General features: G+C 31.3%; 1 protein-coding gene and 1 long non-coding RNA gene across 2 annotated transcripts; both read right to left on the reverse strand.

Annotated features, from left to right (window-relative positions):
* Positions 1–1,770: 1,770 nt before the first annotated feature.
* Positions 1,771–4,658, reverse strand: LOC120578245 (uncharacterized). The gene is made up of 2 exons (XR_005644187.1): positions 4,335–4,658; positions 1,771–2,158 (listed from the first exon to the last, which is right to left on the reverse strand). It is a non-coding gene; the product is annotated as an uncharacterized lncRNA (long non-coding RNA).
* Positions 4,659–8,957: 4,299 nt separating this feature from the next.
* LOC11411992 (organic cation/carnitine transporter 4) lies at positions 8,958–13,816 on the reverse strand. The gene is made up of 2 exons (XM_003596504.4): positions 13,327–13,816; positions 8,958–10,350 (listed from the first exon to the last, which is right to left on the reverse strand). Exons 1-2 carry the CDS (start codon positions 13,733–13,735, stop codon positions 9,176–9,178), a joined length of 1,584 nt encoding a protein of 527 aa, XP_003596552.1. The 5' UTR covers positions 13,736–13,816; the 3' UTR covers positions 8,958–9,175.
* Between the last annotated feature and the right edge of the window lie 495 nt (positions 13,817–14,311).

Raw genomic sequence — 14,311 nt, forward strand, 5'->3', positions numbered from 1 at the left:
ACTTTTCAATATAATACTTTTTATGTGGATGGCTTGGTGAAACAGTATTCCAGCACACAATATTAATGTTTCTTTACACTTATATCATATATGTAACTTTAGTTGTCAATCATGCACATATATGGATATTGACGATAAATGATGAACTTCATTATACTTCCTCAACTTTGGTGTCAGTACATTTTCTAGTTTATATATGCTTCTGTATGTGCTTTAAAGCAGCTCGATCATTTAAGAAAATGCCTAACTTTGCTGTAAAATGTTAGTGTGTCTCTATTGTAAATCTCTTTCAAATTCCTCTTTCTTCAAATATGAATATTAAAATTTTGAGAGCCATGTCATGGTATGAGCGTATGATTTTATGGATCAAGATGTCACCTCTAGGACTAGGCGTGTCGCGGTGTCGGACACGCGTTGATGTCCGACACTCCTATGATACCCGTACGACACGTGTCAAACCGGTGTCCTAAATAATTGTTTTTTTCTTTACTTCGACACGCCTATGATCGGTGTCCGACACCTATATAACACTCATACGAGTTGTGTTGAACAACTCAAACAACTATCTAAAACAATTTTCTCTCTCTTGATTCCGCACACCATAGATACAAGAGTTACATATGTTTTGAGAAATGTTGATCAATTAGGGGTTATAGACATTATAGTTGATTATATCATTTTTAGCTTTTTCTGACGGTAGATAAATAAATAAAGGTCAAATACTATAATATCTTGTTGTAGAACTTTTTCTAATGACTAAATTGCTCAAGTTAGATGTTTATATATGTATTTTAATTTTTTATTTTGGACCGTCTATAAATAAATTAATATATATCTAATGGTGTCGGTGTCCTAGATTTTTTTACATTAGCGGTGTCGATGTGTCCGTGTCAGAGTCCATGCTTCATAGGACTTGAATACTACCTTTTTTATTAATCTGATGACTTATCATGTCCTGGTATATGTAGAAAGTTTTAAAACTTGAATTTATCAATTCTCACTTTTGAGAGCTAACTTATTTTGATTGTCGTAGAGTATTGTATCCAACTATTGACTCCTTTTAATTCTTCTTTATGAGAACAACTAATGACTATCCATTAGAACTTAAGCGAGCAAGCTATAAACTGTCATGAGTTTCTTTCTATAGGTTTTGTTGCCTTTTTTTTCTTCGTTTTTTGCTGCTATTGTTATTTCAGTACTTTATAAGTCCCTACGTCTGTTTGATAAGTTTAACTTCTGAAATTGAGTCTCGTTTGTTAGGTTTTGTTGCATTTATCTGTTGGTGTTGTTGGGTTGATCTATGTTGTGTTTTCTTTATATGATGTTCTTTCTCATCTTTTGATATATATGACTTCAGTAAGAGATGGGATAGACGAGTTTTGATGATCAATTACTTGTTGTAGGATGCTGTGAAGAGAAACGATGTAGGAATATTATGATGCAAGGATTATGGAAAAGTGAAAGACGGAGGGGAATACACTTTGAAACACTGCAAGTGCCATAACTTACTAGAGTACCTTTTGAAGGTTTAGGGACAAACCTGAAAGTTAAGCTTTTAGATTTTTCTTGGTGCTAGTTTTATTCTTATGTTGGGTGAAAGACGGAGGGGAATACACTTTGAAACACTGCAAGTGCCATAACTTACTAGAGTACCTTTTGAAGGTTTAGGGACAAACCTGAAAGTTAAGCTTTTAGATTTTTCTTGGTGCTAGTTTTATTCTTATGTTGGATTTCGTATGCTATTTGCTTGACTTTAAAGGATTGACATACTTGCAAATAATAATCATGAGGAGTATAATTATATCCATACAATCATGAGGATTTCATATGTCGTTTTCATGTCTATGGAAGATCCAAACATAGATATAACAAATGTGAGTTATCAATCTCTTAAGTTTGCTAGTAATCTTGTATCTTTGCTTGTTGGGATCAATTATGATACTATGATTGTTTCCTTTCTTCCTCTGTAGCTACTATGTACTAATGTTATTATATGAGAACTGTCCCTTGAGCTGTAAGCAGTTATACTTTTAAATAAATGAATTTTTAGCTACCGGCCGCCTCCCATCCTCATTATGATCTTATAGTCGTAACTTTGTTATTTTTGTTGTTAGTCCACATGGGTTGGCTCGTCAAGCATGTTAAAATGTAGAGTAATCTGCCAACATTGAACACAAATTTCCATAGAGTAATCTGCCAACATTGAACACAAATTTCCCTAGAGTAATCTGCCATATATTTCAAGAACCTATTTCACGTCTCTTGACCAAACACTTTGATTTTGGAGAATACAATATATTATTATAGTAATGTTTATATTTTTTCCCTATTGACCAAGATTCATTTAAAAAGAAATTGAGTACATTACAAGGGTCTATTAGCACTATTGGAAAATAGGGTATATGGTAAACAAATATATACTCCAATAAAAAAAAATCTTATAGCGTCGGCCTGACCGACTCTATATATTGGTGACTTTTGAATATTGACTTTAGCATCGAAGTAGCCGACTCTTTCAAATATTGTTGACTACTTAATTCTTGACTTTAGAGTTTACCAGTCCGACTCTACGTTTATCAATTAGCGTCGGTTTGGCCAACTCTACATGATTTGGTTGACTTTTAAGATGCTGCAACTAATAGCCTCGGCTCATTGCCGACGCTGCATTTGCCTCGGAGTCCAAACAGCCGACGCTATATATTAACTTCGAGTTTTTTAGCCTTTCCCGACCCCGACGCTATTCCGACTCAAACAGTGTTAGCGTCGGTTTTTGATCTGTTAGAGTGGGTTTCAGCCGACGCTAAAACACAGTTTTCTTGTAGTGGAAGGAATTAATTCTCTGGTAGAACTAGTATTAAAGGATGATATAATCACATATCATATTGATAAAATACTCGGAGTTATTGAAGGTAATCCAGCCTATATCAAACTAAAATTTGAAATACATCCTAATATAAGAATCCTTTTAGATACTCAAAGATTAGACCAAGCACTCATGAACATAGATTTTTTAGGGGAAATTTAATGAGACCAGGCGATAAAATATTTTCCATCACTTATTGTGTTAATTATGCATTAACAAATTCACATCATAGTATTACTTTTAAAAATAATAATAGAATAGATGTCCGTAGTCTATTTGAAGATATAGGAAAAATTTATTAACCAAAGAGAAATGAAATAACATAATTAGGAACTTTTATAAATAAATCAAAGATATTGGAGTTAAAAGGAACAAGAATACATAAACCGATGAACACTAGTTCTGGTTCCTTGTTATAATTCTGGAATCAAAGATATTGGAGTTAAAAGGAATTAGTATTAATTGGTTTATGTATCCTTGTTCCTTTTAACTCCAATATCTTTGATTTATTTATGAATGTTCCCAATTTTGTTATTTCATTTCTCTTTGGTCAATAAACTTTTCTTATATCTTCAAATAGACTACGGACATCAATTCTATTATTATTTCTGAAAGTAATACTATGATGAGAATGGGTTAATGCATAATTAACACAATAAGTGATAGAAAATATTTTATCACCTGGTCTCATTAAATTTCCCCTTAAAGATCTATGTTCAAGAGTGAGTGCTTGATCTAATCTTTGAATATATAAAGGGATTCTTATATTATGATGTATTTCAAATTTTAGTTTTACATAAGCTGGATTACCTTCAACAACTCCGAGTATTTTATCAATCGGTTCTGTGATTCTATCATCCTTTAATACTAGTTCTACCAGAGAATTAATTCTTTCTTTAAAAGTTGCTTTAATTAAAACTTGTATTGCTCGTATATGAATATATCCTATCTTATTCCTATGCTCTTCTTTCTTTATATTTTTTTTAACTCCATAAATTTCTTCTTATTTAATAACTTAATATATATATATATATATATATATATATATATATATATATATATATATATATATATATATCCTTGGGCATCCTCAATATCCGTAGGTGTCTCGTTAATTAATTTTCCATAATATATAATGTTCTCTTTTTGATTGAATCTTTTTATAACTCCACCAATTTTTTCCTTTCCTTTCATATTAGCATCTTTAGTTAGTCTAGATCTTCCTTTTGTATTTTTTAAAATAGAGTGGGATCAATTAAAATACTTTCCTCATAATTTCCATCTTCTTCGGTAATATTTGAGTGTTCTATATCACCCATAATTAATTAGTAGATAATTATATAAACTAGTTCTCAAAATGAAAATACTTAAACATAATAGTAAATAATAATAAATGAAACATAAGTTCTAGAATTATAACATATGTATAATAAAAGCTTAAATTAAGTTAGACAAAGTTAAGTAGATATACTTGCTTATGATATTCGATGAATTAGTGTTTGGTCCACCGCTGCTTCCGTAGCTCTAAGTAGGATTAGTGGTGGATATAGATGTAGTAATAAGTGGATAATATGTAGTAATAAGAGGATTAAATAAATTTGAGTAAGTGGAAGGATGAATTTTATTGATAGAAAAGTGATTGCAAGAGAAAAGAACCAAGGTGCCAACAACTAAATCCTAAAGGACTTAGACAAGTTTCTTAGATAAACTTTATACAACAAAGATAGATTTTCTTACAGCTTACTCCTACTCTCGTACAAGCCCTTATTTATAATCTAAAAGACCCTACTACTATTCATACATAATACTATTCATCATAGTACTATTTCCGAACACTATTCATTCTTACATAGTTTTATAACATTAGTAATGGCATGTCTCCATGCATGGTGACACTACATTTTCATCATGGCTTTTTCTCCCTTTCTTCATGACACATGTCCCTATATTTGGCACTTGCTTCAGCCTTTCCTTCATGCATGCATCGTTGACAAGCATGATTAATACTTTCTTTGATACTTAAACATAATTCACTCAAAATGCTTGGCTTGTAATTTAATATCTCCTTGTCCAATTAGTAAAATGGGACTTCAAAACTTGTTAGAAGTTGCATGTCCTTCTCATGGATTAGTTTGCCACTTGTTTTGCTTAAGGTCAACATATTTTTTGTTTTGCTAAGTACCTTAATATATGAATTCTTATTAATTGATTGATATTATGAATATATGCTTGCTAATTGATTAGCAATAATCATATTGATTTGTTCTTCACTAAAGATTTATTCTCTTGTTTCATATCCATTAGTGGATATTGATGATTACTTAATCCAATGTAAACACAATGCATGGCTGGCTGATTTGTAGATAAATCGGGATATGTTCAGTAAAATTTGAGATAAATAACTCTTTCTCTTGCAATATTTCTTTTGTACGATTGAACTACTTCCTTGAGTGCATCCAAAATACAAGCAAAATTCTTCAGAATTTGCGCTTAGATAAATACATTCAATAAGTTCAAATTGAAAAATATTAAATGCTAATATCTGTGAAGCTCCAGGAGTGATTATGGCTTTAAGTCCAAAACCATATCTGCCTACCATATAAAAACAATTAATTTTTTCTTCATTCGTCTCGTCCTCATATCATATAATCCGAACAAAATAGGGTGCGTGACAAATTAATTGGGTGGAAAAAGAAGGAGTGTATTATGGTTTTTGGCCTCATATTATACACAATAGGCCTCTTGTTACTTAGTATACTGGGCCTTTTTTTATTTTAAAAAACTTGTATATTGGGCCTTTGAAAGTTAAGTTATTAGAAACCTAATATGTATTAACCATTACTTTTTCAACCCTATGACTTATTCGCACACCCTATTTTTTATTTTTTAAAATTGGAAAATTATTCAGAATTCTACGAAAGTTATTCAGAATTCTAATAATTGGGATATATCTCATTTTAACTATTCGATTTATCTATATGGATTTTTATAGAGGTGTCTATTTATTCTTTCAAAAGCGATTTTGCGCGTTTCGGTCGAAAAAATAAAAAAAAATCGAGACTTATTCGGAATGTTACGAAACTTTTCACATCATCTATATGTATTTTTATAGACGTGTCTGTAAAGTTTCGTAGAATTCTGAATAACTTTCGATTTATTTTTCAACCCTATGACTTATTCGTCACCTTTGACCATTCAGACAATCTCTAAAATATTAGAGTAACCTTTTTGTATAAAAGACCAACGATGCAAGCACATTGTAGAAGAAAAGAGAAAACGAGAATGTGAGATGAGTGAATGGGAAATTGTTGAGGATTGATGAGTATTTATAGGGGAAATTTGTAAAGAATGAGTGCATAGAGTGTAACGATTCATAATATGTGGGTCAAAAAACATGTTCAACTTGTTTGACCAGTCATTAAAACGTGTTCCATTAGTTACTCTTGTTGAGCAAGTAACCATCCAAACTTTGAGCTGGTTCAGATTGTATAATCAGAAAATATCCTAAAAATGTTTGGATTATATAATCTGAAAAATGTTCAAGACTGTGTTAAAGTTCGTGCTTTATAGGTGAGGAAGTATTCTGAGTATATATACAATCTAAACTTGTTCAGTACATGATTTTTTATGTGGGCCACATTGCACCAACAATTTCTGTGGTCCACGACGCACAAAAACTTCTATAAATTAGTGTGTTTGGTTCATTTTTTGTAAAACACACCAAAGAACTATGAAACGTTATCCGGTAGATATGAACATGTAGAGATTGTTATGAGATAGATCGTGATGCCTTAGCAATAGAAATATGTCAGTTAGCAAGACAACATTATCTAACTAAAAAAAAGACTCTTGAAACACCTTTTCTTTCATCATTATTCTGTGGATCTGAACACGAAGAGTTTGTTGTGAACTTGATCCAGTTGACCTGCCAACATAAGTATGCCGGTTGACAGGGCAGCTGGATAAAATTCAAAAACCCTTATGAACACATTTGCTTTCATCATCATTTATGTTATTATGTTGTTTATACCGTTGAATTATGTTTTCTACTTTTTCCTACGATATTCACAATGAGAACCCTCCAAAAATCAAGGTTAAACACAGTCTGGAACATTTCGGATTATATAATTCGAAATTTTGGTGAGTATTTCGGTATATATAATCCGAATCATCCTAGACTGTGGACAGTGACGTTACACCAAATGTTTGGACGGTTGTAGTGGGTTTAATACATTTTTGATCGGCTTAGGGGTTGTAAATGTTTCCTTTGACCGTAGTTACGGTCTTAGATAGGTTTATGGTTATAAATAACCTTCTATGATTTAACATATTCATTCGTTCTTCACTTCTCATCATTTTTCACTTTTTCTTTCTCATTTTAGTTATGACTGTTTATGACATTATGGTCACTGCTGACCGCTCATACGATCTCTGAAACGGCTTTGCAGTTAATGCGGGGACTGCATGACAGTCAACGTATACCTTTAATATCAATTACGACACATTTTCTTTTATTTTGTTATGTTTCGAATTTTAGAATCTAAAAATCCCTATAATATGGTTTGAATTTTATATTCGGAAAAAATAATTTTTTTTTTGACAAAAATAAACGATATTCATTCATTCGAATTGATAGAGTACATCGATACAATACAAATCCAAATTCACTAAAAACAAAAAAGACGAATCTGTGAACAAACTTACAACATCCATGTTAATAGCATAAAACGGCAAAGTACATATGCCTACAAATATGACTAATATGACTATATTTATGTCTCCGGAATACTCATGTCTCCGGATCTGCAATGTTGACGACGTCAAAGTCATTGTCATTGATCGGATCTGCACTTGCTCAAAGCTAATCTTTCAACCTGAATCAAATAAGCACAACATTAAGACGAGGAATAAAAACACACCGCACAAAGACGGGAAATCAAAACAAACAAAGTCGTTCAAGACGACGAAATCACAAAAACAAACAAAAAAAAACTGAAAATATGTGAAATCACTTATTCAATTAGGATATAAGGAAAAACAATTCGGAGGGATGATTTTTTGGTCAAAATTGACCTTAGATCATCCCTCTGAAAAGAAGAAGAAAGAGGTGACGGTTAGGGTTTGAGAAGAATTAGGATAGTAGGAAAAACAATTCAAAATGGTGATTTTTTTTTTAGTCAAAATTGACCTTAAATCACCCCTCTAAAAAGAAGTAGAAAGGAGTGACGGTTAGGGTTTGAGAAGGAGAGAAAAGATGCTTCTTACTATTGAAATAGTAATGGGTAATCGGAACAAATATTATATGTTGGAAAAAACAATAGTCATATGTATTACCTTCTATGTGAAGTACCGTTGTCAATTCACAAAATCACAGTAGAAAAGAAGATTAAGGCGGAATGCAAATTGCAATCCACCTTCCACTATTGTCGATTCTAGGCTAAATAGACAATTTCCAATTAGTTTCTCTTTTGACATCATTATTTCTAGCCTATCATGTTATGACAGTTTGAAATTAAGCATAGGAGAATCAAGTTTAAAATATGACTATAGTCAAATTTTTTAATTTAGTATAATTTCTTGATTTTTTTTTATTAAACTATAATTTTAATTTGGTCTTTCTAAGCTAATTTCGGACTTCGATCCTAAATATATCAAGTGATACTCAGTGTATATATATATATATATATATATATATATATATATATATATATATATATATATAGTGATTCAACTAAAAATTAAAACTTAAAAATAATATTTTTAAGTTAAATTGAAAATTTATAGGTGATCCATTTAAATAAATAACTCGTGTTTTAGTGATAGGATTTGGATTCTCTCCTACCATTTCTTTTAAGTTGTTGGTGTTACTTAATCTCAACGATTCAGTCCACATGTTTTTTCTCTTTCTTTTGTTTTGTTCTATTCTCTGCGAGTTAATTAACCATTGAATTAGAAAAAGAAGGGATGACCCGACAAAAGGGACAGGAGAGGATCGAGTTTCCAACAATACCCTTTCTTGAGGTAAAAAAAAAAAAAAAAACTAGCACTTTTTTGACAAAATAAGCCTAACTATCAAAACAATCGGTGCATTTGATAAACTCCTTGAATCATTGTTTTCATCTATATCAAAACCAAATGTCAAAAAGAATTATGATACCCGAGACAACAAAACTACAAAGAACATTTTTCTTTAATATTCAACTCACTAGAGTTGGCATCATTCTTCATTAATTCATCTCAACATTTGCATCATCAAAGAACATGTATGTATACATAATAACTGTAAAAACAGACAACTATCTAGCAATAGCATCATGCAAGTCCAGCCTCCAATCCATTGAATGTATCATAAAGAGGCATATTCAGTGTCTCCGGCAGATAAAATGCAAACATCCCACCTAAAATGCCGCATACCGCAAATACTCCGAACGGCAACCAACTACCTAAAACGACCACAAAAGGCGCCAAAATCGCCCCCATTTGCGCGGCTTGTGTCGCACTCCCTAGCGCTGCGTTCCTCACCACCGTAGGAAACAACTCTGATGTGTAAATAAACAACAAGTTATAAGTTCCCGCCATTCCGAATATCCCTAAAACACCACACACCAATTTAATTACTTTCCACACCCCTACATTACCCATAAAACTCCCCAGCAAACAAAAGAATCCACTAAACCACATTGTCCCTATTGTCAATGGTTTCCTTCCAAACCTATCCAATAACACTGCGGTTATCGTGAATGCTGGCATCTCTGCGACTGCATTTAGAAGCACGTTCATGTAGAGGTTGGTTTCGAGGTTTGTAACGTTTAAGCTAAGACCATAATACACCACCGAGGCTAAGAAATTAAGAGCTATCGCTAGAAATAACCTAATACGTGTAACTGGGTAGCGAATCACATCAATAATGGATCCAACTTGTGCATCCTTGTTTTCCACGTAGCTAATTAGGTTGTATTCAAGATCACTTGTTGATTTTTTTGAATTTGATACCTCTTCATCAAGTGCGAGGACAACTCCGTCTGGGAGGTGTTTCCCATTGAAAGAAGCAATGGTGGACATGAGTGTAGTCGCTTCGTTTATTCTTCCTCGAACAAGGTACCATCTTGGGGACTCAGAGATGAAGGGAAGGACAAGGATTATGTATAGGATGGAAGGGATGGAGGAAACAATGTAGAGTGTGCGCCATGTTTGGAAGGTGTAGGCAATGCCAGAGAGAATTGCTATGCCACTCGAGAAGAAGTAGAAGGTGGACATTCCTGCCATGCCACGTTTTGATGGGCCAATGGGCTCGGTGGCAAGGACGAAGGCGCAAAGGCCAACACCGCCAGTGCTGAAACCGGTGAGGAGGCGGAGGAGGACATAGATCCAATAATTAGGGGAGAATGCTGTTAAGCAGCCAAATATGGTGTTTAGGGCACAAACAACTATGAGAGAACCCTTTCTTCCTAGTGATGAATCTGAAAGGTGTCCAAATACTCCAGCTCCTGAAATGACAACATAAAAGTCATAAGTTGTTTTTATGTCATGATTATTCAGCAATTAGAAATAAAGCTTGTAATAGTAGTATGTATTATGTTCTTTTTTTAATAAGTATATATTATAGTTTATGGATGAAAATAATAAAAAGTAAAAATAAATGAGACTTTCATGGAACAAGACAAATGTATTTGTGACGTAAATTGATTGATATTGGTTCTCATACATAATTAAAAACATGTAGCAAATTGCTTAGGATATATATTTTACTAACGTTTTAATATGTGGTTGTTATTCTCCTAATTTAAGGCAGAGCGAGTGTTATCTACACTCTCTTTAGAACACTTTCTCTGACGCTTATTATTTTATTAGATGAAACTCATAAATTTTACATTTCAAAAGTTGATCTCACATAAAATAATAAGATCCACATAAATTTCATCTAATAAAAAACAAGTGTTAGAGAGTACAAAATGAACAAACTTGTTCTTGATATTTCTCATTGTTGGACCGATAATAAAGTGAAACATACATTGGCATGATTCCATTCCCCTAAGAAAGATTCCTTCATTCTCACATAATATCCCCGCAAGATACCACTACAACCCATATTTTCTACAATATTGGTCAAACTATATTTAAAAATTTCAAAACAGACAAATTGATTGGTGTGCTGAAGGACACTAAAGTACTAACTAGAAGAAGTCCAAAGTTCAACCCTAGAAACTAATATAACCCACTAACATTTTTCCACCCAAAAATATAAAACTTGTAACAAATATAGCATACAATATTGTATAACTATACATGTATGTAACCAGACTTAATAATATCTAATAAGTTAATTAAAAGAGAGTAAACCAAGTTGCTAGGGTTCTAGGAAATCCTTCAAAGGATATATCAGGGAATATCATATTCAATTCTCAAGGAAACAATGTTTGGTCAGTGTGCATGCCCCTATGCATGAGTCAGATTAGTCACTCAATTTTGGTGGGTCGGAAACCGGTACGAAAGATGCAGGTTTATATTTTGAATTTTACATGCATATCACAATCTAAAACCAAAACATTGATCACTATATAGTATATGGTGCATATTTTTAGTTTATCTTATGATATCTTCATTATAATCATTAGAGTATATAGTAAGATAAGACAAAACTCCTAGTAACATTTTATCCCCTTTATGTCTATATGAATAGTTAGTCGACACACAAGAAGTTTCATGAATATATACAAACAGAAATATAGAAATACCCAATGAATCGCCTACGTAACTGTTTTATTAGTATTAATATCATTATCATTAGCATCTAATTATATTATTTTGCCTCTAAAGTTTTTGTCCACTAGTTCTTGGAAATGTTGCAGACAAATTAGAACCCCGTGGAACTGGTAAACTAATTAAATTACTAGAAATTAATCGAACTAGCAAGACGACAAAGAGAAAGTGAAAGGTATGTTGTGGTCCTTTTCTCTTTCAGGTTTCTTAGACTTTAGTACTTCCCTCAAGTTGCACGTTCCTTCCTTATCACAAAAATTTTATGTCTTGGAAAATATAATAATAGAAAAGATTTTCTAGAAATGGACTGTGTGGAGAGAATGAAAGAGAATTTATTTTATTTCTAACAAAAATGAAAAGATGAAAATTTATTTAAGAAATTAAAAAGTTGTACATTTTTTTGGTATATAGCAAAGTTGTACATGTCAGTCACGCCTGTCGCATGGCTCATCATCTTTTTCTTTTCTTTATTCTTTATATATCTATGTTCTCACCTTATTAGAGAAAATTATGAATACATTATTTATTCTCATGATAGTCTATAAACTATTCACAGCTAGCCATTAATATTCTCTCACAAAAAAACAAAGCAAGCTATTGATAATTTTAAAAACAATTTTATAGCCCGTATAAGGACAAAATCTCGAGTTAAGATTGTGAGATTTTTTTAATAAAATATAAATAAGTTCAACAATTTTTCCATTCTTCAACAAACGACATTGGTTGAAAACTTCATTGATAAAAAAAACTAATTATATTCTTATTTATATAAGAAAAAAAGAGTCATATGTGATTTACACTAACACTAGTTAACATTGACCTCTAATGAAAATTTTGCATTTTCAAATGTACTCATAAAATAAATAAATTTCTGCGACAATCTGATGAATGTCCTTTGATGTAGGTATAAAACTAATTTACGTTTGTGGACCATCACAATGTTCTGAAATTATTAGTCTCTCCGTGCAGTACTTTTTTCATAAGATAGATTGACTTTTGATAATATGGTGAATTTAGTGTATTTTTTATTTTATTTTTAAGAATTTAGTGTATTTAGTTGATAAATAAATAATTAAAATAAGTTATTTTGATGAAAATGGATGAGTAGTTAAAAAAGAGATAAAGAAAAAGTTACAAAAATCACCCAACTTAAAGTCATCTAAGTGGAACCAAAAAATAAATAGTTAATAGGATAATTTTTTTTAGTATAGTTAATAGAACAATTGGATAATGTTTAAAAAAAAAAATAGAACAATTGGATAAGAAGAAATTCAATAAAAAAAATTAACAAATATAGATTCAATAAAAAGGACTACTTTGGAAAATAAATGGAATTAATATTTTATTAATATTTTGATAAATAAGATAAACAAATACTTTATATATGACACAATTAATAAAAGATGATTGAAGTAATTAATATAAAAATATTAGCATATCTTATACATTAAATTGAATTAATGAATCTTGACTTAAAAAATATAATTTGCTCTCAACTTGATGATTAATCTTATAACGGGTCTAAAGAACATATTTTCTCTCCATTTCATTCAATTTATCTTTTAATTTGAATAAACAATGAAACAATTTCCAATAAAAAACAATAATAATCAATCAAAAACAATTATTCAAATAAAAAAACAATAATAATCAATAAAAAGAAAACAAAATGTAGAAGATAAGAGAAACGTGAGTGAACTAACCAATCATACACCCAGCAAAGAAAAGAGCTTGAACAAGTCCAATCTTAAACTTATCACCACAAATCAAACTCCATTCAGACACCGTAGAAGCACCTTCACCAGCAACCCACTGCCACGACGACGATGCCATATCGCAGACACTTCCATTGGCGGAACACTCCATACCTTCAACACACTTCCAATCAGGTTCCCTATCAGCAAAAATCATAACCATAGTATGAAAAGCTTCCAACGCCCAAGCAAGACTTGTGAGAATGAAGTGTTTCAGCTGCCATTTTCCAAACTCACCACAGTATTTCTCAAGCATCTCATCGATGCAGATTTTTTCAGTTTCATTGGAAGTTTTTGATGATGGTGGTAAGATCGGTGAGTTGAGATCCTCGGAAAGGGAAGAGAATGTAGTCGACATCGGTGCTGTTTGGTGCGTTTTGCTTTGGAACGTGGGTTGGCAGAGAGTGTCAGTTCAATCATATATATATATATATAAGACTGGTCAAGAATTTTGTGAACAAAAATGGATTTGGTCGAAAAGTTAAGAATATTCTCAATTTGATTAAATATATTTTTGGTCCCTATAAATATGCTAACTTTTCGTTTTAATTCCTCTAAAATTTTCCTTCAACTTTTACTTCTAATAAAATTTTCAATCACTACTTTTGGTCCCTATTTTTAAGTTAATTTTAGTATTTTATAATGAAATTTAGCAGAAATGTATAGAATATTATAAAAATCTTTCATAAAAAAAATTAGAATTTTTTAACAAAACATAAATTTAATATAAATTTTTAACCATCAAAAATATAAAAATTCATATTAAATTCATGTTTTGTTAAAAAATTCTAAATTTTTTTAGGAGAAATTTTTATAATATTATGAATTTTTCTGCAAAATTTTACTAAAAAATATGAATTCTACATATGAGTTTACTTTAAAGAAGGGACCAAAAGTGAAGATGGAAAATTTTTTAGGGACTAAAAGTCGAAGG

The sequence above is a fragment of the Medicago truncatula genome, chromosome 2 (genome assembly GCF_003473485.1).
Source record: "Medicago truncatula cultivar Jemalong A17 chromosome 2, MtrunA17r5.0-ANR, whole genome shotgun sequence".
Taxonomy (NCBI): domain Eukaryota; kingdom Viridiplantae; phylum Streptophyta; class Magnoliopsida; order Fabales; family Fabaceae; genus Medicago; species Medicago truncatula.